Below are 26,873 nucleotides of genomic sequence, written 5' to 3'. Positions count from 1 at the left end.
TAAAATGACTTAATTATGTAAAAATATTACAAACATATGCAAATAGAATTTAAATACATACATCTTTATATATTTGAAGTCTACATGTATATTTATGAAATTATTTATGTAATTATATATGTATATATTTATGTTTTATTATTTTTATTTATTTATATATAAATATATATATATTATTATATTTTGCTTTATTAATATTTTTTTTTTTACTTTTTCAGCAGCAGGTAGACTGCCTGACAGCCCAGAGCGACCACATGGTCTGTGGGGGCCAAAATTGCCAAGGGGGGACTGTCTGGGCTCTCAGAGACCGTAAGCAATGCTGATTGCCAGCGGGGGAATCAGGTAAGTGGCATGGACGGTGGGGGAGTTCTATACCGCCCAGTGGCGTTTAGGTTCAGCTCCTTAAGGACGGCATAGAACATATGCTGTCCTTAAGGGGTTAAATAGAGCAGCGAAAGGACTAAGTTTGCCAGTAAAACTGGTAGTAAAAAGGTTTAAGCCACTGGCTGGGTATTTGATTGCCAACATATTCTGGAGCATTAAACAATGGATAGTAGTAAGGATGAAGAAACTAGGAGAAATCAGCTTACGTCTTGTATACGTGGGGTGTAATAAAAAACAATAGCCTTTAATATCCAACTTATGTCAATCATTAAATAATAATAATTATGTGAACATATCCTTAAAACGACACTCCACGGGGGGTGGAGCTAACAGACGACCCGATCAGACGCATGGTGCTCGAGCTCTGGCAAAACACCGCAAGAAAAGCACTAATTGAACAATTCAACGGTGAATTACAAAGACACTGAAAACAAGCAATAGACTCCAGAAGCTATGGGGAAACACTCATGCAAGCGTGTTGAGTGAGGGTCATACCCACGACATTGGCCAGCTCCTCTGCCAAAAATGGCATTATATTTTAAAAAATAAAATATAATGATGTGCTTCGGTGGCAGCAAGAATCACTTAATTTCACTTAAATTCAACTGTCGCCATTGAATTTGCCTATTCCTCAGCAGGTAGAGGTGGACTTGGAGATGGTGGACAAGGTGCAGGTCGTGAGTGCATAGTAGCTGCTGGGATGCGCTCTGTCCTCTCCATATTCTTCTCTTCTAATTTATCTGACTAATCATACTTATAGTCAAGTAGCTCCTGGACCAGAGGTAAAAATGCTATGTCTGCAGTGGTGGGGAAACATAATTCTCATTACTGTAGTCATCATCATCACAACATAAAAAACAGGCATTGGAGACACTAAAGCCTCACTAAATTGTGGATGTGATGACCCCCATGAAATAAACTCAGCTGCTCTCCTTCAGTTGCCTTTTAGGTGGGCACAAAGAAGGTAAAATGCTTAACCTAATCTTGACAAAGCCTCCAGTTGGCAAAACGCATTGTGTTGTTTTAACCAATGTTTTTAAAGCATTAAAGTATATTTGGCATTGACTACTAGTTGTGTTTCTCTATTTATTACACTTTATATGCTTTTAGTTACTTTTATTTTGTTTTTTGTCTTCTTCTGTTCCTGGCACTAAAACACTTACATAACAAGGAAACTTTGGATACAACTCCTTGAAGAATCTACCCAAAATTATATATTTGGTGGGGATTATATCTACTATTAACTGCTCCACTACATGTGAGTAGAATATTCTTACTTTTAAAACCATTATTACATTGATTACAGTGAGCACTATTTATTTTTTCAAACCTTACATTGAAGGACCATCCTCTAGATCTACATAACCATCAGTGGGGATTGTACAACTGCATGCTGTTAAACTCAGAGCTGGTCTTATAGCTCTCTCAAATGTGAGTGGTATACCATGTACGTTATTGTTGTATGTACTCCCACCATTTGAAGTCTGCACAGTTACCAGTGGATTACAGACTCCAGCAATTTTGGACTAATTGGACTTTATCCTGGTGCAACCTATATTTTGTGTATATTGTTTTTTCTATATCTTCCACTAAGGGTTTGAGGGTAACCCTTACTATTAGTGTTTGCTGCCTGCTATCATATCTATACTTAGTTGACAATCTAGCGCTTATTGTATCTGTGTATTTTTTGTACATAAGGCTTAACCTATCTGTGGTAGAAGGAACTGCAGTGCCAGTAGCACCACAAGTTGTTGCGATAACGCAACTGTTGATTATTACGTACAGTAGAAATCTAAACCCAAGTCCCACCCTATAATCTGTGACCAGGGTTAGCAAAGGGGAGCCACAATCCCCCCCAAAAATGTTTTTTTTCCCTCCAGTAAAAAAAAAAAAGCAAAACTAATCTCACACTAGAATCAATGACCCAGACAACACATAACATCCCTTTTAGTCTGTCTCCCTCAGTGGCTACAGTCAAAATGCCTAGAAGTATAGTTTTATTGCTCACCCCTTTTCCCCTGTACTGGTTACTTTACTAGATTCGTGTATAAAATCAACATTCAGTGGCTGTCCTCTAACCATCAATCATCATTTTTTTGCTACCTCTTGGACAGGATATCCAGCCCACATGATAAGACTGATCTCTTGGAGACTAAACTGCTTATCTGCCCTCACCCAAATAAGCAAAAAAAAAAAAACTGTCTCTTCTTCATTCCATCGCTGTTTTTTTCTGTGCCACGAATGACTTCAGAATCGAAAACAAAACATGTCCAGGCTTTCGGGAGTCGGAAGCTAGGAAGACGTGATTTCTTCCAATCATCCGAATTTGTCAGAATTTCGGTTCCATCCAAAACTAATCTCCACATCCAATATGTAAAATTGTCACCATAAACAAATTGTTAAGTAATATGAGCCTCCGTGTCTTGAAATAAAATCAGGATCTCAGTCATTGTAACTAGTTAACTTGAGCTCAATCTCTTATGTCTGGCATGTTTAACACCAACTTTACAGGACATTGCAGCCATATTTAAAACCATATTCAGACAGTCTTATTTAGAACCCTGTCCATGTGCACTTATAAACTAGATATTGCAGATATTAACCCCTTAAGGACACATGACATGTGTGACATTTCATGATTCCCTTTTATTCCAGAAGTTTGGTCCTTAAGGGGTTAAGCCGTTTGTGTCTGAAAACTCTGGATCTGCACAGAAGGATTAATTAATTGAATAGTGCATTGTAAAATGATGAGAATTCACTTGCAAAATTTAGGCGAAAACAGCAGAGCAAGAAAAAATCTAATTGGCTGTTAGAAACTCTGCTATTTTAGTACAAATTATACATTTTGCAAGTATATAGGCAATACACCCCAACTCACTGTTTAGCGTAAAAATCCTCACTTTTGTTTTCATTCCAGTCGTCTTAAAATATGCTAACTTGAGGGGAAATGTACCAGCCTTCAGCTATAACCATCCGCTCATTACTAAATCTAAACTAGCAAAAACAGAAAAAAAACGTATTTTGCTCCAGGTGCAAGTAGTTAAAACGCATAATAAATCCAGTGACAGTAAGGCTCTGCAAAGAGCCAATAAATTGTACCATAAAAGCTTGAATGCAAGGCTGCATTCAAATATAATGGGAGAAAGTATATCATAAACAATATAACTGAACTAAGCACCAATTTCTCTTATCAGTTGGTGGCATGGATATTTTAATACCAGAATAGTAAGGTGGGTATTAATTTAGTCTGAGCAAGAACTTATGTTAGGAATACGTATGTAATATATTTATAATCTATTTTTGTTCAGTTATGAGAGTTTCTTTCTTTTTTTTTTAAAGTAACTTCATTTAGAATAAAAATAGTAGAATTTTCCTATGATTCATTGGTGATAAACCGACTGGCAGGTGTTTGCATTGGGTGCAGCTGTGGCTGGACTCTAAATCACAAGAGGCCCACTGAGGTTGCGCTCCCCGGCACCCATTAAACTCCTTATAGTTATATTTGTATTGGCAATAAACTAATCTAATGATCTGCAATGATAAGTGAGAGGTAGCTCATGAACCTTGATCCCCATGCTTTACTGTGCTGCAGTCAGCAGGGGAAGTTCCAGACAAGGGGCAGGAAGGAACTCTGCAGTCTGTCTGTGTATATGAAGAGTGCGTCTGTGTGTGTGTGTGTTTACATGTGTGGTGGCTGGTCACTGGAGAAATATATGATGAAGTAATACGGTTTGATTACTTCATTGCATTACTTCATTCAAGCTAGCTGAATTTATTGTTATATATGTATAGAGAACACTTTTATGATCTAAAAACAGATCTGCAAGATATGTAACCCTTGCTTTAAGTTATTTAATATTTAGAATATTATGTATTATACAAGACATGCATATATTTGATTACATCCAAACCAGTATATATTAGCTTAAAAATTGCCCTCTAAAATGAGTTAAGCAATACCGTCACCGGCCAGTAGGGGTCGCTATGTGTGGAGAGAGGCAGGGATAGGAAATTACATCATCCTCTTGCCTCTCTTTGCATCCGCAGGGCAGCAGCACAGAGCACTGCAACTTCAGCTAGTAGATCCTGGCATGCCGACAAGACTCACTAAGTAAGGGATGGGGGGGAGAGAAGTGGGAGGACAGGTTGCAATGAGACACACTGGGGGAGAAGGATAGACACATGTGGCGGTTAACAGGTCGAAAAAGATCCAGATAATGGGGGTTAACAGGTAGAGAGAGACACATATCATGGGGGTTAACAGGTGGAGAGAGAGAGAGACAAAGATCATGAGCGTTAACAGGTGGAGAGAGAGAGACAAACTATAGGGGTTAACAGGTAGAGAGAGACACAGATCATGGGGGTTAACAGGTGGAGAGAGAGAGAGAGACAAAGATCATGAGCGTTAACAGGTGGAGAGAGAGACAGCCTATGGGGGTTAACAGGTAGAGAGAGACACAGATCATGGGAGTTAACACGTGGAAAGAGACATAGACCATGGGAGTTAACAGGTGGAGAGAGACACATATTGGGGTTTACACAGAAGGAGAGAGAGCTCTTTAAAAAGGCATGCTCTGTCAAACTAACAGAATACATCTTTCCAGTTGTATGAGTGACAGCCGGGAGGCTGTTGGCTTCCACTTGTAAAAGTGCAGATTTTACTAGTGGAAGATCTTTTGGGATGAAAGAATCTCCCCTGTCGGCCTTGGTCCACAGCCATTGAGGCCCACTGGGCGTTAGGGACCAGGTTGACTACCCCTGGTTTAGGGAATAAAGTACAGAGGTTTATTCATTAAATTATTCATTAAATTGTAAATTGTAAATTATAGACAAAAATAATTGATTTTATAAAATTCTTTAATTGTGCCTAGGTATAGCTCGACTATTTAAACCTACCTTTTGCAATTTGAATTGTAATTCATTATAATTTGGTGTTTAGTGAATAAACCCTGTCTGCATATATTGTCTATGATGTAGACAGGGATTTGATGCAGACAGCCTATTACTGGGTCCAATGAGTGAGCAGTCCAGTCTTATTTATTTACTCTTAAATCACTTGCATTCTGTGATGTCAAATCCTGTGATGTCATGCATATATGATTAATTATGCAAATTAGCATGGGCTGTATTTTTTCCAAAAAAGGTGGCAACCCTAGAGTTAAGCAGCCTAAAGAAAATATTTCTATAACCTGAAACTAATTTTGCCAAAATAAACATACTGTTATAGAATGAGCATATTGAAGTTTAAGCTCATTTTATAAGTATGCATGTTTTATAGCTATTTCAATATACATGTTGCCTTGCATACGTTCACATATTTTAATAGGGCCTATAAATAATTGCACCTGTGATCGAGATCAGTTAGAAATTAAATATATAGCTATAGCTTTTCCATAAACATGACTACTTAATGCCTTTACAATGACCAGATTTTGTAAATGCTGAAAAAATTGTATCACATCATAAAATTGCATAGCTAACTACCAATATTCCATCAAATAAAAATGGTTAAATTTTTAATACCGTTAAATGTAGTTTATTCTACATGATGTATCGTAAGCCAAAGAATACTTAATGCACTTGTTTATGGGTTCTGATAAATGGAAACATTGGATACCGAATTGTTGAGGTTACTGTTTTATTATTAGCATAATAGCAAGATTTATTCGAAACATATCTGGTACATTGCAAATGTATTGAAACTTGCTATTGAGTGATTGCGCTAACTGCCTCAGAACACTCAGAAAGGACAGAATGATTTGTTCCCGTGCTGTACCCACTATAGTCCGAGGTTTTCCGTTTTTCTTATCTTTAAAGGATTACTAGGTTAACGTGTTCTTATAAAATTGTAATTATACTACAGATATTAAAAAATCAAAGTGTACTTAATATATAGATAACATTTTCTCAACTCTTTGTATAGGAAACTCACCCTCACCTTAGAAATCAGGATTTGGTAAATAAACCTTTAAGAGTAATTTATGTAGAGTTAACCATTGTGGCTATGTTTCACATATCTCGTAAAGAGAGACTACAAATAACTTAAAGAAGCAGTCTAGGCCCCATACATGCTACATGCTGTTGTTGTGGTTGAAAGGACATTTATATGAGAAAAGCAATAGAGCAAGTGTATTCTTTCTTGTTTTAATTTACAAAACGTGCAGATTTCATTAGAAATTGACACTTGATACATCAACCTTGTTTAGTCTCTTGTCCATTGGCGCTGGGTCAGGCTCCGCCCACGCTCTTCCCCCGCCAACGTCAGCCGCGGGGGAGACCTAATGCACATGCACAGCAATGGCCGCACACGCGCATTAGACCTCACAATAGGAAAGCATTATTCAATGCTTTCCTATGGGAAGTTTTGCGACGCTGGAGGTCCTCATTCATAGCGTGAGGACGTCCAACGTTGCTTAAACACTTTTTGTGTTCTAAGAACATAGACAGCCACTAGAGGAGGACTTACCCTGCAAGGTAATTTTTACAGTTTATAAAACTGCAATAATTACACTTGCAAGATAAAGGGTGATGGAAGTTGGCACCCAAACCATTCCAATAGGCAGAAGTGGTCTGGGTGCCTGGACTGTCCCTTTAAGTATTTGGGCAGTGGAATGTCCCTTTAAGATGTAATTAAAGTGTAGTTAGTTCTTTGTCAAACTGGTATCAATCAATCTGACCACAACTGGGCATTTTGAGGCACCCACAGCCTGGCAACTGCTAACTAGAGATACTAATTAGGAAGTTCCACCTTTGCATTGGTAATGTTAATTTCATCCATATTTTAACATAATGTGTTGGTTGAGTTGGCCATCTGATGCACTCAGCCAGTCTATGGCATTAAAATATAGATTAAATTGACATTTCTAATACAGACGTGATATTTTGCACTAGCCATAGACAAGCAAGGGACCAGCTGAAGGTGCCTGCTTTGACCAAGAACAAAGTGATGGTTCCCCCAACCTAATGTTGTCATAACCACTACATGTATTGAGTATGATGCTTAGATTGCTCTTTAGTGTGATAAGATAAAGTTATAAGATTATCTTAATAATGATAAGATTAAGTCTGGTCTGTATTTTCTTGATGTGAGAATAAATCAGACCTATAAAAGAATCAATGTTGCTAACAGCAGAAGTATGTAGATAATTGACCACATGGACCAAATATTACACCTTGCCATCATCACAATCTGGTCCCATAAGTGTTTATGCCCACACGAGCTGTCCTGCTCATTTTGTGTTGTTGGCTTTTTAAAACCCTGAAGTCAATAAATTGGTTAATGATTCCATTTTAGGATTTTCGAATAACAGATCGTTATGAAGGGACAGATCGTAACTGCTCCTTAAGAGATTAAATAAGCTACAGATGCCTGAAATGAAAGTTAACCCCTTTGGAGCCATGTCTGTTAGGCTCTGTGGGTCACTCGTGCAGTGAAGGGATTAATGGCTCAAAGGTTACTGCAACTGCTAAACAGTTTGCACTGCTAGCAGGGTGGTCGCAAACAACACCTGCTTCATAAGCACTTGGCAGCTGGGTCAACAGGCGCGGTAGGAGTTTATCAACTAAAGGGGCCACTTGCAAAGAACTGTTCTTGACGATCTGCTGTGAGCAAGCTTATAGCACTAGTCTATTATGCACATTTTTATTAGCAGTGGCAAAGCAGATAGCTTGCCAATTGATAGCTCAAAAGGAAAGGAACATAAGAGTGAAAAGAATGCCAGCAAGCTAAATTGAAAAATACTAAACAAAATAGTATTATGTCTGTCAAATATTCCTTCAAGGAGGACAATGTATCCTAAACTATGCTTACAACTTACATTATGGTCTTTTTCTTACATTAATTTTTATTATTTTATTCAAAATACATATTCCTTGTTTTTATATTTTACTAAAAGAGCACTAAAAATGAAACAGATTTTGCTTTTTTTTTTTACATCATACTTTATGTTTAAAATACCTTTTAGAATAGAAAACCTCCATTTATTTTCCAAAGACTGGATTCTGTGTGCTCGAGTGGATTAAAAACAAATGGGGCCCTAGGGCAACATTATCACAAGTGTCCATATCTGAAATATGTTAATATTATATTTACACATGCTTACGCCCACCCTAGAATGCACACTGACTGTATATCTTAATCCCATTGGGGGCCATATATTTCACTTTTATTTATTTTATTCACTGCCCTGTGACCACATAGCAACTAAGTTTAATCAATATAGCAACTATGGACAATATAGCAACTATGGACAATATAGCAACTATGTTTAATCAATATCACTACAAAGACAAGGTGTGTTAGATACTGTAGGTCAGGGGTAGCTAACAAACAGTTCTGTTTTCTATTGATGATGAACTCCCAAGGAACCAAGCCATGCTATGGTTTAGGCTGGGAGTTGTAGTTAAACACCATATGGACAGCAAACTGTTAGCCTATTTTGATATAAAATGGCTATATGAACACACATAAAGACATAGATGCACACATAAAAATACATTATTAGAGCACTATAGTTACAGGAATAGAAACGTATTCCTGTCACTATAGCTGTGAAAACCTAATTTAGGTGACCAGCCCCTCTGTCAGCAAAGTAAAAATTGATTTTACTCTTCTTTATTCCAGCACCCTGTGGCTCTCCTAGTGGCTTTCTCTGACCTGTTCCAGCTCCTGGACTGAGATCATCAGATGTGATCATCTTAGCCAATCCTACAGAAAAGCATTTGGATGCTATTGTGCATGCGTGGCAATATGCCATGTTGTGCAAATCAGCATCTCCTCATATAGATGCACTGAATCAATGAATCTGTATGAGGAATGTTCAGCACCTCCATGCAGAGCGTGGAGATGCTGAGAGTTAGTGCTGCACATTGTGCACCACTGACTCGGAATGCATCTCTAGAGGCCATCTGAGTGTCATTTGACATGATCCACACCTACTGGATAAAGAAATTAACAAAGGTGCATGAGCAGGAGGAAGCAGCTGTGATGATATACCGATTGAGATAGCCCAGTGATCTGAGAGAAACGTGTCTCGGCAAGAGGAGCCTTCACTGGACATTTTTTTAAGTTATTACTACCTATCTTTGTTTTATTTGAATTTTGTGTGTTTAAATAAATTAATTTAGTCCTATTTCGGCTTCCTTCACTTCTGCTTCCAAGAAGGGCTGGTGCCCTCTTTATAGGCTCCCATTGGCTCTGGAAAAGGTGAGCAATTATTTTCACTTTTAAGTTATAACACTTTTGCTGAAACATATTACACCATAAGTGGTTTTTATCTTACTTTTTATCTTCTAAGAATACTCGCTGTGACCTAGAAAGGGTAAAGTGCCATCAGATGGCACAGACACTGATGTGATTTGAGCCTGTCCACCGAGAGGCTCTAATCCATGTGAGTTCACACCTCATAGGCTTTCTATTATTTCACGTGTACATAATGGATTTATGCTATGTTATCTTTCTTCTCTCTCGTGTTTTATGTTCCCTCAACATTTGAACATCTCGTTCGTGTGGAGTTAGTGTACATTACTCTTCTTTCACCTGTTCCACTGATATCGCTCCACTCATGTAAATGACGAGGTTTGAATTAATTCAAACCTGTCGGATATAGATTGTACCTTTGCATATACCGTATTAGTGGATAAGATAGATTCTCACTAGAGTGTGTAGCAGCTGTCACCTATAGACTGCTTTTCAAAATAATTTAAGCGCACAATTCACAGTTTTCTGTCATCTATACAAAAGGTGCATGAACGCCTACCAGTTACTAGCAACAGTATACTACCCTGACTGGCTAATAGGGATGTGCATGGGCAAAAAATTTGGTTCGGTTCGGAAATTCGGGTAAGTTAAAAAAAATTTGTCTAGTTCGGCAATTCGGACCAATGGCATTCGGTTCAGCACTTCGGAACTGCCGAACATCGACACTTCGGACATTCGTAAGCATCTAAATGTCCAAATGGCATGAAATTTGTCCGAATGTGCATTCGGAATGAAACGAATTGCACATGTCTACTTTATATATCCTACATAATAATTGGCTAAGGATGTTTGTCTGATGCAGTCATGCGCAGTAGAGACTGCGCGAGACTGCATGGGACAAACATCCCATGCAAGGCTGCGAGGAAGCAAAGTACTTACTGTGCTCTTGCAGAACAGCTCACTTGCACATCCTTCAGGGTCCGCTGGCCGCGATGTGACGCGTACAGGATATGACATAATTGCCCAAAAGGAATTAGCTTATTGGTCAAGATTCCTATCATCATTCACATAATTTTCCCTCTCTCTCTCTTGTTTTGCAACTTTTGAGAAATCCGATTCACTTCGCCACTTCGGCATTTCCAAACTACCGAACTTCATCACTTCGGGACTTCGGACATTCGTAAGCATCTGAATGTCTGAATGACATGAAATTCGTACGAATGTACATTCGAAACAAAACAAATTGCACATGTCTACTGGCTAATCCAAGGCAGAAGACCATCTAAATCCAGACCGATCACCTTCCTCCCCTGTCAGGCATTATAGCCTCCAAAATTGATGGACTTATGAGTCCGTACATAAGCAATGCTCAAAAAAGGGATAGGAAACAACACTAGAAGATCAAAACACCAACTACTGGAAGACCAAAAAGTCATGTGGGATTCTAAAACCAGACAGACCAATCTGTGCACAGCTTGGATTGACTACAAGAAAGCCTATGACAAATTGCCACACACATGGATACTAGAATGCTTGGCTCTATACAAGGTCAGCAATATATTAAGATCCTTCATCAAGAACTTGATGGGCAAGTGGAAAACAACTCTAGAAGCCATTTCCAAGACAATAACACAAGTGAACATCAAATGTGGCACATACCAAGGTGATGTGTTATCCCCAATGCTGTTCTGCATATCCCTCAAACCCCTATGCCAGATCATGAAGAGTGGATATGGATACAGATTTTATGAGTGGAGCTACCATCAGGCACCTATGCTACATGGATGACGGCAAATTGTATGCCGAGAGTGAGCGGGACATTGACTCACTGATTTACCTAACTAGGATATAAAGCAAGGACATTGGAATGTCATTTGGACAAGATAAGTGTGGGCAGATGATAGCAAAAAGATGGAAGATGATCAAGACAGAAGGAGGTCAAGTACCGGAAGACCAAATATAAGATGTAGAGAACAGCTACAAGTACCTGGGGGTATAACAAACACATGGCAACCATGAGGAAGAGGCAAGGAGGATAGTAACATCCAAATTCCTCCAAAGAATCAGAAAGGTCCTGAAGTCCCAGTTCAAATAAATAACAAGATCCAAGCCATCAACACATGCAACACATGCTGAAAAATAACCTGTCCATGAGAAGAGTTGGTAATCATAGAATCCAAAACCTGGAAATTACTCACTATTAATGCAGGATTCCACCAAAAATTCAGCACCCAGAGACTGTACACCATCCAGAAAGAAGGAGGTCAGGGGCGATGAGTGTCAAGGCCACAGTCCTAGATGATACACAGAGCATCCACACATACATACGAAAATGGCTCCCACAGATGAACTGCTAAGTGAATGCCTGAGACAACAACAGCTAGAGGATACAGAAAAGGAGGAGGTTCTATGGCAAGACAAACTTCTCCATGGGGTGTACCACTAGCAGATAATGGCTTTAATTACAAAATCTTAACAGTGGTTGAAAAGAGCAGGACTGAAGACAGCACTGAAGCACTAATTCTAGCAGAACAGGGACAGTCACAAAATCAATAGAAGCAGGGGTCTACAAAACCAGACAACACCCAAGGTGCAGACTGTGCAAACAGGCCCCTGAAACAATCCAGCATATTGCAGTTGGGTGCAAGATGTTAGCAGCAACAGCATAAATTGAGAGGCATAATCAAGTTACTGGCACTGTACTGAAATATCTGAAAGGAACATGGGCTGGACCTGCCCAAGTCCAGATGGGAGATACCACAAAAGGTAGTTGAGAACGACAGGTCTAAGATCCAGCTTTTAGATCCAGACAGACACCACCATACTGGCATTGTGGTGGTAGACAAGAAACAGAATACTGCAGCGGTGGTGGATGTGACTATAACATCAGAAGGAAGGAACATGAGAAGGTGGACAAATGCCAAGGAATGAAAGAAGAACTAGAAAGGATGTAGAAAGTGAAGGCAGTAGTAGTTCCAGTTGTGATAGGAGCACTCAGGACTGTGACCCCCAAGTTAAGTGGATTCAACAGATTCTAGGTAGAACATCTGAGATCGCTGTCCAGAAGAGTGCTATTCTAGAACAGTTAAGATCCTGCACAAAAATATATACCCCCCATGATGGGTGAAAAAAAAGGATTATATATATATATTAACACATATATATTAACACGTATTTAGAGATTCTTGCAGATCACGTACACCCCTTTAGGGCAATGGTGATCCCTAATAGCACATGAAAATAATGTTCAGGAATTACTTAAATTATCTACTGCTTATGCCTTGGTGCCAGATATCACAGAACCCAAGATTTTAATGTTGTAGTTAATCAGTGTACACTCGTCAGGACTGTTCTGACTATTTCACTGACCCACTACTAACTGGTCTAGGGCACAAACGAGAGATTTCCAAGTGTGCAAAACAGAAAAGTGGAGGACAGTTTTATAAATGGAGCAATCATCATGGTAACAAACAAAATATTCCTGCAGATTCCATGTTGCACTATGGTGAATAATTCATTTTTGAAACTTTGTTCAATGTTAATATTTTATATTTTTCTACATCTCCCCCCTCAGAGCAATTGATTCAATATGACCTTATAATATATTTAATGTGATCTCATAATCAAGTGGAGGCTTGTAATTCTAAATAAATGCCCTATATATCTCTACTGGTATGATGTTGATAGGGTAGAGTTATTTGTCGTACCATACTATGAAGGATCTGTGGATCAAATAATAATATAGATATATCAATATGCTTAAGCTGAAGAGGGTGAGCTAAGTGCCATTACATCTGGAAGCAAATCACAATATAAGCAGATATTATTATTATTTATTTTATTTTTATCATGGTTAGATAGCTAAATGTTTGGAGCAGATGGAATGTATAGAAGGTGTGTTAACATATTTCCATTTTCTTATAGCTCAGCCAAACACAGTCCCGATTGTCCAAGTTTGCAGGAAGTTTCTCCAGCATTTTACTACTTGCAGTGAATTTCTATGGACTTTCAATTAAACCTGGCTTGGGACCAGATGCCACTTTAGCTCAGCTACAAGTTAAGGAATATTGGACCTGCATTAATGTTACTTAAGAGACAAATAAATGTTGTCTGTCCTAAACATGTAGAGTGGCTACTAAGTGAAACTGGCTTTATAAAAAGTAGACCTGCTTCTTTGCTGTTTTGAGGGTGATGGGAATCATGTATGATATTAATCAATTATGGAGCAAAGAGAAGCACAACAGTGGTTTCCATGGCAACTGAATCACTTTTTGAAATGTATCCTAAACTGCTGACTATAGATATTTTTCCATTATCTGCATAATCAAAATTACAGAGTGTATGGGCAGCATGGACTCTGAAAGGTCTGTCCACTCTGCAGATGGCAGGAGTTAACATGGAAAAACATACTGCTAGAAATGGTTAAGAAATAGTCACTATAAATGACGTCTCCTGGTGGTTGGTATTTTTGTTATCAATTTTGTTTGTTGTGTGCATTTTTTGTATTCTGTTTTTATAAGAAGAGTTTGTGTAATTTTACAAATGTTAGTATGTGAAACTACAGCACAGAAGCGCTTTAGGTTTTTTAGGTGTGACTACTGGTAGCCAGATGCAACATTTCATACATCACTTTGAGCTTTGTGCAATGCTGTTTTTTTAATTAATGAGTAGTGTTATGGGCCATTGAGAATTTGTTTTGTGCAGTTTGTATTAAATTATGAAAACAAGTTCCGTTCCCATATTTTACCTGGCATTACATTTTGTGTTTGTAAAAAATGATAAAATAAACTCTCTAAGACAATGGAAAAACAGTTAGTGGTTTTAAACAATGTATATGAAAATCACATTACTGTGTCGCTACTAATCTAATTTCCAATTTATCCATCGACACTGTGGGGTCAATGGGTTTAGCATTCCTGTACTTCACCTCCTCCAGATCCTCTCAGATACTCAATACAAAACATCCTTCTCGCCCACACACAAAATAACCCAAGCAAGAACTCTGCAATGGGAGGTCTGGCCTTTCAGGTATGAAATTTGGAGACCACCCTACTAGTTGACTGAATGCAAGCACAGAGTCAAGGTCAATTTAGATGCTTTTTTGTAATCAGATCCCAATGGTTGACAGAATTTGCTTAAAGCGCCAGCAACACTCAGCAACTTACATTAACTGAAAGCCCTTATCCAATTAAGTCACGCTCTGCACATTTTCGACCAGTTTTATACTTAAGATTTCATAGCTTGTCCCATGTCAGAAGAATCTGCAAATGCATAAAAAATTCTTAACTTCTCTCACTATCAATGGTTAAGTGATCTCACATCAGACAAGTCCAAATTCTGTGTTTCTTTGCCAAGTGTTGCTTGCCCTTTTGACATTTAAAGGGTAAATACAGCAATATATGTCTGGCAACAGTTCCCAAACTCATTTTAAGACATTTCTTCATGTTTACGTTCTTTTCCCAAAGAATGCCATGCTGTCCATCTTTTTCTAAACGTTTACTCTGGGTGTAAACACAGCCATTTTGGGACCTGCCTGTCTGCTGGCCATTATAATCAGTGAGAAGCCAACTACGTTTATATACACAAGGTGTTTAACTTTTCTCTTTAGAACGCAACATTCCTGCAAGTCAAACAGCATTGGAAGAAACTCTAAATAAGGAAGGTAGTGATATATCGTCCAGCTAGGAATAATTAGGAGATAAACACATATCTTTACATTTTATCACACCTTAAATGAATGCCCTATCAGGTCACTATGTTTATTACAGTATTTTTTATGGAAAGTATGTGTTTCCTGATGGTTGAAATATCAACATATTCACTCGGATCCGGCCCTTGACATATAACAGAGATTAGCACAATACTGCAGTGAGAATGTGATGTTATCAGGCAGATTGTAAGATTTTTGGGGGTTTGCATGCATTGTTTCTGTCCAAATGTGGATGCAGAGAGCCATTCTATACTGAATACATGTTGGATAGCATTAGAAATATGTTAACATGATTTGCATGCTGGGCTTCAGAAGTTTGAATTGTAATATATAGCATTTCACATATATATTTTTGTGCAATCGATTTTTTGGGAGATTGATATAAACTATTCCAATTACACTTGTTCTTAAAGGGGAGCTGATGTTTTTCTGTCGATTACACAATTGAATAAAACAATGAAAAGGAGGTGCATTAAACAAGCAATCTAGGCGCATGCTGATGTAGTGGTTATGATGTCATTGGGCTCTGGATCCTGTTTTAGGCCAAACTATTTTTGAACAGATGTGCTCAGCCAATGAATGTAATTAAAATGTGGATAACATTGATATCTCTAATATCATAGGGGAACTTTAGCAACATGGTGACAAGATGCCAAGTCACGAGTGGATCACATGGTGGAAATCTGCCTAAGGACCGGGCTAATTCCAACAGCCTAGAATGCTCCTTTAATCAACATCAGAAGTCCAAGTGGACAAAATATTATCCTAAGCTTCCACCAAACTGATGAAAAAACGATAAACCTTAGGTGTTTACTGCTATTTTTTTTTCCAACTCCACACACTTCAATAAAGATTTTTTGCATGTGGATGCCTATGTGTGGAGTACTGTGATCGCTACTCCTGCTGTTTCTTTGAGCAATCACTATTACATCAAGGCTTCTGCTTCACCAAAAAAAAAAACCTGATAAAATAAAAATAATACACTTAATAAGTAACAGAAAAAAAAGTGTTGCCCTTACTCAACAATTTACTGCACAAATACACTACTAGCTGTAGACTTTGGGTCCCATTATAAAATTAAAAAAACAACACCAATGTACATGCAGACCAAGAAGTTACTTGATGTTTCTAACTATGGTAGATTCTAGCCCAAGGCAATGCTAAAATAGTTCTTTGAAATATTTAATTTCATTTTTCTTTATCTTAACATTCTTCTCCAGAATAATTTGCAGTTATTTATTAGGTCTGAAATTAAACCCCTACAGTACCAAGCAATTTTTGATTGAAACAAAAAGTTGAATAACATTCATTTGAAGTAAGGGATGCATAATTAGCATATAAACAGATCATAACACAGCAGTTTTAAATTGCTTTGCAGACCAACTTAAAAACTAAAATTATGTAAATGTACACAATTTTTATTTTTCACTCATTTGTTCACCCTTTATAAAAAAAAAAAAATGTTTGGGAAATGAAACGTTTTAGACAGTACACAGTGTTCTTTATCTTGCAACATTTTTCCTAGTGTATGAAATGTTAATATAAAAGCAAATGAAATTTTCTCACATACGGTAGGCATGACAAAAATATATAAATAAAAATGGAGAAATACTTAATCTATAGGTATTTGTTAGGACCATGAATACATGACTAGCAGTGCAGCTGACTAAATTGCAACAAAATGTACAAAGAATGTTTGCCATTTGAGGATAATGACCACATACAGTAACTACAGTAAAATTATATATTTATAAAATAAAGGTACTTCAAACTGCTATGACAACCTATATCAACCTCTGGAATGTTAATGTAATACTGACAGAGAACAAGTAGAATCCATTCACTCCACCCCTCTTCCTGACTGTAGGAATGCTATCACCCAATAAAACTTCCTGTACTGTTTGTAAGCAGTGAACTTACATTTTCCACAAATTTACAGGCATTATATCAGTGACTAATGGTTTCAGGCAGAGAAATTAATTCCTCTACAGGCTGATAATTAACATTAGAGTATAAATGTCTATGAGTGAGGCTTTTGGACTAGATTTCATACTGCAAAATACATACAAATTAAAACATTCCTACTCAAATAAAGGAAAACTAGCATGAATAAATATTTTTACACTTTAAATCCAGTGTTGTGACAGTCTTGCAATGGCAGCTGGTCCACCCACCATGATATCATTATTGTGATTTTCTTGGACAAATCCAATACTTCTCCTAGAGTAGCATTGGGGCCTAAATGTGCAATTAGATGCTTCTCATAAAGAAGCTTTATCACAACACCTCTTTACGAGAATAATTGTCAGTGTTCTGGATCATCATGCTAGGATTGATAATGATAACAATGAATGTGACTTACCATTATTGACAGTCTTCACAAGTGAGTGCCTCTAGGGTCATCTGACTGACACATGTTAAAAGTGCAGGGATATAGTGAATGCACCAATACCACTACATGACTATGGTGCTTAGTTTCTCTTTAGGTTGTAACAAAGAAATATAATGTTTTTTTAAAATGTGATTAACACTAGTTAGCCCACCTAGCCTGTCCATTCCTTTTTTGTCTCATCTCTTTATCTTATCTATTTTCTATGCCAAGAATAACACTAGTTAAAGAAATAACAAACTAGTTAAAGTAGTACTTTAAAGGTTACTATAATGCTTTTAATAAAAATTATGTTTTTATCTTTATTATTCCCTACTGGGCACTATTGATCCAGGCCATCGCAATCTATTAGTAGGTTAAAACCTATCCTGAATACAGCATCAATCGTAGTCCTCTTCACTTCATTTCCATGCCCTGTATGTTGTCATGATGCATCATCTGTGGTCCAATCAAATGCTTATCATACAGAAACATTTGATTGGGTCATATCGGCAGCTCAGAGTGCATGCATGTGCTCTGGGCCAATAAGGTGAGGGAGAGGATGGGAGGAAGGGCTCTAACTATAAAAAAAATGTAAGTGTTGAAAATGGAAGGAGGTGGAGAGAACAGGGGGGAGGTAGTGGACAATGAAGCTAACCTTTGCAGGTGAACTGCCTGCAAAGAAGCTCACTACATCTATCACAAGTGTACAGTGTGCTCCAACGACAAAAGTAATTTTTTCAAAGAATTGATATATATGTTCTGGGCTACCTAAGTTCCCTATGCCAGGTGTGCAACTAGCCCCCGGCACAAAAATTATGCATATACAGAGTCCTAACACCATAACCACTTCTGAAAGAAAAATAATTTTATGTTATGATGCCATGGGTGCTCTTTTAAGGTACACAGAAAAAAGATACAATAAGAACCTTACTAGAACTACCTTACAACCTAAATGAAGCATTGTGTAATTCAACAACACATAAACTGCTAGAAAGGAATACAGATGGTCAAGTATAAACCTCTTATTTAACAACATGCATTACTTGCGTACATTGTGTTTCACAAATTAGCAGCAGAATAAGGTGCATCACAGTTAGAGCAAACATTTGCGGTACAAACTTGGACATCTTATGAGGTCGGTGAGGTAATCCATAGAATAGAGTAGTCCCTAGAGAAGGCATTTTAGTGAGTGAGTGTTGAGAGAGGATTGTCATTTTTCACTTCACCCCAAGTAAAATGAAAAAATTAGGGCTAACTTTAAGGTAAGGCAGGCAGCAAAATGTCTTATTGATTTTAGAGTGCAATGAAGGTCTCTGAGGTCAATAATGATTAGCTTACAGTACTGAGAGTGAATACGTATGCAAATTAAGACAGTTGACTGTATTTTAGGGGGAAAAAGGGAAAAGGCATTTTATATTTTGAGACAACATTTGGATAGTATTTGTATATGGTGACTGTAAAAGAGAAACCAGACAATTATTATTTTAAGGCAGGAAGCTTGTAAGGGTATGGTAAATGGTTGCATCATTGACCTGAAGAGAAACTGACAAATGAGTGGAGATCAGTTATGGAGAGATCGAGTTTCAAGAAATGGGCAGACATGCTCTTAGAGACAGAGGATAGGCAATTAGTGTCAAGATACAAGCTAGAAGGCAAGAGATTAGAGGATGCAAGGTTGACTTGTGCAGGATGAAAAATGTTGGTTCTTTTGAAGCACTTTGGCAGAATCTTCTTTTTGTGGTTGACAGAATTTATTTTGCTGTTTTTAAATGCTTTAAAAAAATATTTTGGACAGCTAGTTTAAGAAGGTATACCTTTTAAACTAGCTGTGGTAAAAGAAAGAATAGGAAGAAGACAATTGCCCCTTGGGTATTGAATGGGATGTAACTAACATGGTTCTAATTCATTATCCGAAGTCTGAATTTGAATAAATTTAATGACACGGGAGGTGGAGGCATTGATCTTTATTATGGAGGTTTCAGCAGTCCTCATGGCTCAAGTGTATCAACTATCAGAAGACATGGCACTACTGCTGATGGTGATCTGGGGAACAAGATCCCTTTCCCTACCCTCCCTTAATTTCAGGTTGGGAGTAGTATGAGGCATTGATGATGGTGGGTTTGGTTTTATTATTAAAATACACTGGTACATGAATGATTGTATATTGTGAAAGTAACACTTTATTTAGCAGAAATAAGGATTTGTTTTCCAAATGTGTTTGTGCCTGGTGGATTTACTGCTGTAACATTATTGTGATTGACTTTAAGAAACACTGCACAGTTCTCACACACACGTATAGCACATTCCGGAGTGAACACAGTCAGAAAATAAGTTTAAATTAGATTTTCTTTCTCCAAACAGTTGACAAAAATAAAATATAAACATGTTTAACAACTGATTATTGATAAGCTAGTCCTGCATTAGCATCAATGACAAAATGCTTGTGAAACTCTCATCTCCCACTCAATGTTTCTTCAAGTGTATCTGGCAGTAGCTGCTAGCTAGATACAGCAGAAAGCAAAGCCTAAGTCTCACCATACAATGAATGACCCATTCAAAGAAAGATGAACCCTTCTAGCCTGTATATTTGGTAGTAGTAGTGTCGCACTAAGGCAAATGACGCAGACTATGCAAGATGATTTTTTTTCATCTGACACTACAGTCTACAAAAGAAGGATTTTCTTTCTTAACAAAAAATAAATAGCTTTTAACAACTGTACATTGGTAAAATAGTCTTACACTAGAGTGAATGACAAAATGCATGCCAACACAAGTGACAATCTGTTATCTTCCACTCAAAGGTTTATCTAGTGCTCCTGGCAGTACTAGTTGCTAGATAGCTCATCTCACAGTAGAATCAATGACCCACATTATCTCCAACTTCAACACACTATAGGTCTATTTCCTTCAAAGGCTAAAGTCAACTAGCACATTTTTGCCTGGAAGTAGAGTTGTTAAATTGATTCTCCTTTTATCCCCTATATTAGTCACTTTACTTGATCTGTGCATAAAATCAACAATTAGTGGCTGTCCTGTCTCCTAACCATTAATCATCTTTTGCTACTTCCTGATTGGACAGGAGATCTAGACACATGATTGGGCAGACATTTTGTCCATCATGGCAAACAAAGATGCTTATTTGCCTCCACTCAAACTCCCCCCCTTAACCCCCCCCCCCCCAAAAAAAAACAAAAAACAAGACAACCCCTTCTCCATCCCATTCCCTTTTTTTTATGGTGCCAGGAATGAAAGCGAGCATGTTCGGTTCTGCAACTCGATCGCCTGAAATTATGGTGTGTCGCTGTTTAGAAATTGTTCCGATCACCCAGTCAGCCCGAATTTGCAGTCCAAAACAAATCTCCAAGTTTAATGAAAGATATATGTTAGTGTTGTCAGCATATTATAGGTTGTACAAAGTAGAAGCATGTCCTTACCTTTTAGGGTCAATAATCTTGTAGAGTTTCCCACTGTGAGACTGAGTCATACTTTTACTGCTTGAGAGAATGTAAACTTCACCTGTTAAAAATTCCAATACAGCGTGAGGTTACTACACGATTCATTTTATGGCATGCCATAGGCATTTGTCTGACTTCATATTTACAATAGTTTGCACTGAGTCATGCCATTAATTAAAATAACACAATTTCATACACATGTTTAACTGACAAATTAATGCCTCTGAATAAGGTGACCCAGTACAGAGTAATTAGATCTAAAATGGAATACAATAATAAAAACAAACTATTAAGTGGGGTTGACAATAAAGTATATTTTGTAAATGTCCCTTTCCTACGTTCAAACTCTCCTCTCGATATTCTCAAGTTATGTATTATTAAATATAAAACAATGCTTAAAGGGACACTATAGTCAACCATACCACTTCAGCTCAATAAAGTGGTCTGGGTGCCAGGTTCCCAGGTTTTAACCCTGCAGCTGAAAATCTAGCAGTTTCAGAGAAACTGACAGCCGCTAGAGGCGTTTCTGCAAGGTTCAATGCGAAAATCGCATTGAGCACGCAGCACGTCCATAGGAAAGCACTGAGAAATGCTTTCCTATGGGCGTTTTTAATGCACGTGCAGCTCTGGCCGCGCATGCGCATTCGGCTCCACTCGGGAGCTGACGTTGAAGGGGGAGGAGAGGTCACCAGCGCCGAGGGAGCCCGGCGCTGGATTAAGGTAAGTGGCTGAAATGGTTTTAACCCTTTCAGCCCAGCGGGAGGGGGACCCTGAGGGTGGGGGACCTAAGGACTATATTGTGTCAGGAAAATAAGTTTTCCTGACACTATAGTGATCCTTTAATCAAGTGTTTTTTGAGTATAGATCATGCCCCTGCAATCTCACTGCTCAATTCTCTGACATTTAGGAGTTAATTCACAGTTGATTCTGTTTATGCATCCTTCACCACCCCTGCCCTGGCTGAATGAAAAAAAAAGGTTTCCTTTTGAATCAGATGTAACTTACTTTAAAAACATTTATCTCTTGCTCTGTAAATTAAACTTTAATCACACACTGAAGGATCATGCAATGTCTAGCAAGCTATAAACAGAACAGGAGATAATACATTCTAAATAAAACAGAATTTGCAATAAAGGAAGTGTAAACATTAGATGACTCTTTGCAGAAAGTGTTTAGGAAGGATGTGTGTGTCACGTGCATGGAGGTGTGCCTAGTGCTACATAAAAAAATGATTTAACTACTAAATGGCAGAGAATTGAGACTACAGGGGAATGATTTACACCATGCATGTCAAACTGCGGCCCACAATGGACATCTTTGCGCCCGGCGAGTACATGCTCAGTGTTATATCAGAGTAGGCACCTGCTTTCCCCACATTGCAGTTGCCTACAATGCTAAAACTTACCAGGGAGGAGGGCCAGCGAGGGAGCTCAGTGTTCCTGCTCCTCACTGCTCCCTCATGCGCGCATCTGTAGTGAAGCTGGGCAACAGAATATGATGCCATATTCCGGCACCTGGCATCCCTAAACTGCATGAGGGAGCAGTGAGGAGCAGATAGAAGATCCCCACTGGGCCCTAGGGAGAGGCCCCACATCAGCTCCCAAAGGTAGGGAGCAATAAAGAAAATGATGTGTGTGCAAGAATGTGTAAGTGTGTGTGTGTCTGTCAGTGTGTGTGTGTGTGTCTGTCAGTGAGTGTGTCTGTGTGTCTGTCAGTGAGTGAGTGTGTGTGTGTCTGTTTGTGTCTGTCAGTGAGTGTGTGTCTGTCAGTGTCTGTGTGTCTGTCTGTGAGTGTGTGTGTTGGTCAGTGTTGCATTGGCTGCGACTGGACAGTGGAGTACCAGTGGAGGTGCATGGAGGCACGCAATGTCACATCGCATCCCGACGTGACATCGACGTGATCCACCTTCACAGGGTTTCAAGAAGCAGCGGGAGGATCAGATTTGGCACAGGGTGCGAATGGCGCCATTTGGGGTATACCAGAGGCTAGACTCCGGAGTCGCATACTGGCAGCGGCAATGTGAGTGGAGACTGCTTGTTGGCTAGAGGGGGGTGCTGGGATTTAATAAAGGGGGAGGACTGGGATTTAGTGGAGGGGGGTGCTGTAGTTTAGTAGAGGGGGGGGGGACTGAGATTTAGTAGAGGGGGTGCTGTGGTTTAGTAGAGGGGGATGCTGTTTTTTTTATACTGTTCTTTTTTTAAATCAACCTACATTCCTATGAAAATTTTAAGTGTTTTTTTTTTTTTTGCGGTCCACATAAACGTAAACCTTGTTTATGTGGCCCGTGCTAGACTTTGAGTTTGACATGCTTGATTTACACCAAAACTGCTTCATTAGGCTAAAATTGTTTTGGTGACTATAGTGTCCCTTAAAACATACTCAGATAATACATACACATTTCTGAAAGTGTGTTGACTAGCAAAAGTAATTTTCATATCATTTACATGTTTACAATTACATGTTTACAATTTACAGCAAAAAATATGTTGAAAATTGTAAATGTAATCATTTACAATTTTCAACATATTATTTTTGTCACCAATATATAAAAATGCAATGCAGCTGTGGATATAAGATACGAGCTTGCCATACCTAGTTCATCTTCACCAAATCCTAGTATGTGTCCAGGGAAAGGTGCCCTGCAAGATGTTCCACTGCCCAGACAAAATGGTTTTTCCTGCCACTGTTTTGTTACAGTGTTTTGATGGAGTGTTATGAAGTTTCTGAAATTACATAAAATATGAGAAACAAACATACTTATATAAGCATACAGTTCTAGAAAAATATGTGCTCACTATACAATTTCAAAATATAAATGTATTGCATTTATTTTGGTCCACGAGCGACAGAATACATTGAAACATTGATACATTGAAATTCTAGTTTGTAATATATTTCCTTTTAACACACTAGTAGGGCTATTCACCGAATTGATAATTAAAAGTAAATTCAAAGATACCGTAATTTGAAATTGTAGGTCAAAGTAGCTAAACTGAAACAATAGCTGAAATAGAAAATGTTTCTAATTTGCTACTTTGACACTATAGTCACCAGAACAACCACACCTTATTGTATTTGTTTTGGTAAGTATAATCATTGCCTTCAGGCTATATGCAGTAACCACTGTTTTTTCAGAGAAAATAAGCACTGTTTACATTACAGCCTAGGCATACCTCTAGTGACCACTCATCAGATGGCTGCTAGAGGTGCTTTCTTCACACTGTGCAGCACTACCATTCAGTGTCTCCACCCTCTGCATAGAGACACTGAACATTCCTCATACAGATACATTGATTCAATTTATCTCTGAGAAGATGCTGATTGGCCAGGGCTGTGTTTGGCTTGTGCTGCCTCAGCCCCTGATCTACCTCCTTGACAAGCTTAGCCAACCCAATGCTTTCCTATGGGAAAGCATTGTGATAAGCTTTGATGTGATAAACTTCTGATGTTGTCAGTCAAGCAGGCAGATCAGGGGCAGAGCAGGCAGCAGCAGACTGTAGTAAAGGTAAGATTTTACTATATTTATGGAGGGCAAGGGGGATCGGGGGGCTAGATGGTGATTTTAACACTATAGGGTCAGAAATACATGTTTGTGTACCTGATCCTATAGTGTTACTTTAAATTTTAAATTCACTTTAAATTCTCACTTTAGTGACTGTTATTTTAGGGAGCCTTTTGTTTTTTTTATGCTGGAAAATGTTGTTAATAAAAACAAATGACTGAAATATATTGCTTGCATTTGTACAATTTCCAGTTTTCACAGATGAAAAAAAATTGCCAAGAACAGAGTTACTATATAACTTGTCTCCACCTGTGAACCATTAAAGTTACTGCAACACTTTAGGAAAACCTTACAGTAAAGAATGATCATCGACTTTGCGGTGGATTAGAAAGAAAAGTTAGAGATAAAGTAATACATGTGAATATATTAGTACAAATGAAAGAAATAGTATAGATGTGTAGAGATGAGAATGACAGGTTGTCTAGTGATCAGTAGGAAACAAATCATAGAGAGGCCATTTATCACTCTGAATGAGATGCATCATCCACTGGACAATACCAGTGCACATCTCAACCATGACTGACCTATATAGGAAGGTGATAAATATAAGCCATTGCTCAAAATGTAACATCTGAAAGCACATCTAGAGTGCGCCCCTCTTGTTGTGTGTAATAATATTTTGAGCGTGTATAAATATATTCGGGACAAATATAAACCACGGTCTGGAAATCTATTCATAAATAGAACGCGAGGCCACACATTTATAGACAGGACACGAGGTCACCCATTTAGACTTAGTCCAAGAAAAAAGAAGGGGTTCAGTAAAAACAATACAGTTGTGGAATTCTCTGTTTGAAGAGGTGGTTTTATACAGTTTGTACAGATGTTTAAATAGCAACATGATGAATTCTTGCAAAATGTTAATATTCAGCGATATACTATTTAACTGGTAACAGTTTCTTGATCCAAGGATAGAACTGACTGCAAATATGAGGAAGAGACGCAGCTTTTTCCTAGTTTGTTGCAAACTGTTTTTTTCCCCGCCTTTTTTTGAACCAACAGCAAAAACAGAAGTAAGAAACTTGGTCTTTTTTCAGTCTATATAACCATGTAAGGTAAGATGAATCCAATACAGATATTCTAGGCCAGGGATAGGCAACCTTCAGCACTTCAGATGTTTTCGACTACACCTCCCATGATGCTTTGCCAGCATTATGGCTGTAAGAGCATTGTGGGAGATGTAGTCCACAGCATCTGGAGTGCCGAAGGTTGCCTACCCCTGTTCTAGGCCATAATGCAAGGCACAATAAGACAGGTCTCACAATGGTGAGATTTAAAACTTACACTCTCTATACATCAAGTCTCCACTTCCCTATACATGGGGGTGGCAACATTGTGCTATGTGGATGCTTCTCATGGGATGGGCTGAGTATTTTGTTTCAATAGAAGGGTGTATGCATGGAACAAAATATAAGGACATACTACAAGGTTAAAATTACATTGGAGTGACTCAAACTTTAATTTCCAACTGTGACCCAGTTAAATCCTTAAACTCAATCCATTTGAAAATCTATGTCATTAATGGGACACTATAGGCACCCAGAACATTTCATCTCATAGAAAACATATAAATAATAGATTACTATATAAGTTCCAGCTAGACAATGTTTGAAAAATATGGAATATCTGGAATGTTTTTTCGTTAACATTTAAAAAATCAATTTATCTTAACGGAATTGACTTATAATTGCTGAAACAATGCAGTACAGTATATCAATACACTTATAATACAAACTGTTAAAGATTACATTATATATATAAAAGTCAGTGAAGTAGATTGTATTAAATGTATTTTAATGCATTTCAACATATAGAGACAAGCCTGACATAATGAGAGGGCTTGGTATGCTAAATCTAAGTTTTTGCCATAAAACAAAGCAGGTAAAAACCTACCCGTATCGGTCCCCAAATACGTAGCTACCGTACAATCTCTCTGATTGACAGCCTCTGTATATGAATCCACCAACCATTTGACTGCTGCTCAGTGGCTTGAATTCCAAAAGTGAAGTCTCACTTTCTAAAAAAAAAGAGGAACTATCATAGCATTAGGTCAAAAACAATGCAAACCCAACCATATTCTCATAAGGAAAGTTTGCAAAACAGAAAAAGTTAAACTGAACATAATTATAGAATTATAGATATTATAGAATTTACATCATATATTATCAAAAAGATCAATGAGAGAGGTAGCT

The 26,873-nt window shown here is 38.0% G+C and overlaps 1 protein-coding gene across 4 annotated transcripts in view; it reads right to left on the bottom strand.

Moving 5' to 3' along the window:
• The window catches only part of HHIP (hedgehog interacting protein), a 171,800-nt gene that overhangs the window by 26,245 nt on the left and 118,682 nt on the right, over positions 1 to 26,873 (bottom strand). For all 4 annotated transcript variants that reach the window (XR_010091256.1, XM_063458473.1, XM_063458470.1 and 1 more), the window contains 3 exons: positions 26,575 to 26,698; positions 23,712 to 23,842; positions 21,099 to 21,180 (listed from right to left, as the gene is read on the bottom strand). Coding sequence is in view for 3 of the 4 variants with exons in the window: in XM_063458473.1 (XP_063314543.1) it covers positions 21,099 to 21,180; positions 23,712 to 23,842; positions 26,575 to 26,698 (337 nt within the window). In the remaining variant the exon portion in view is untranslated. The remainder of the gene's footprint in view (positions 1 to 21,098; positions 21,181 to 23,711; positions 23,843 to 26,574; positions 26,699 to 26,873) is intronic.

This window comes from Pelobates fuscus, chromosome 6, assembly GCF_036172605.1.
Source record: "Pelobates fuscus isolate aPelFus1 chromosome 6, aPelFus1.pri, whole genome shotgun sequence".
Classification (NCBI taxonomy): Eukaryota; Metazoa; Chordata; class Amphibia; order Anura; family Pelobatidae; genus Pelobates; species Pelobates fuscus.
The sequence above is the reverse complement of the archived record's forward strand: the minus strand, read 5'-3'. Positions and strand labels throughout refer to the sequence as shown.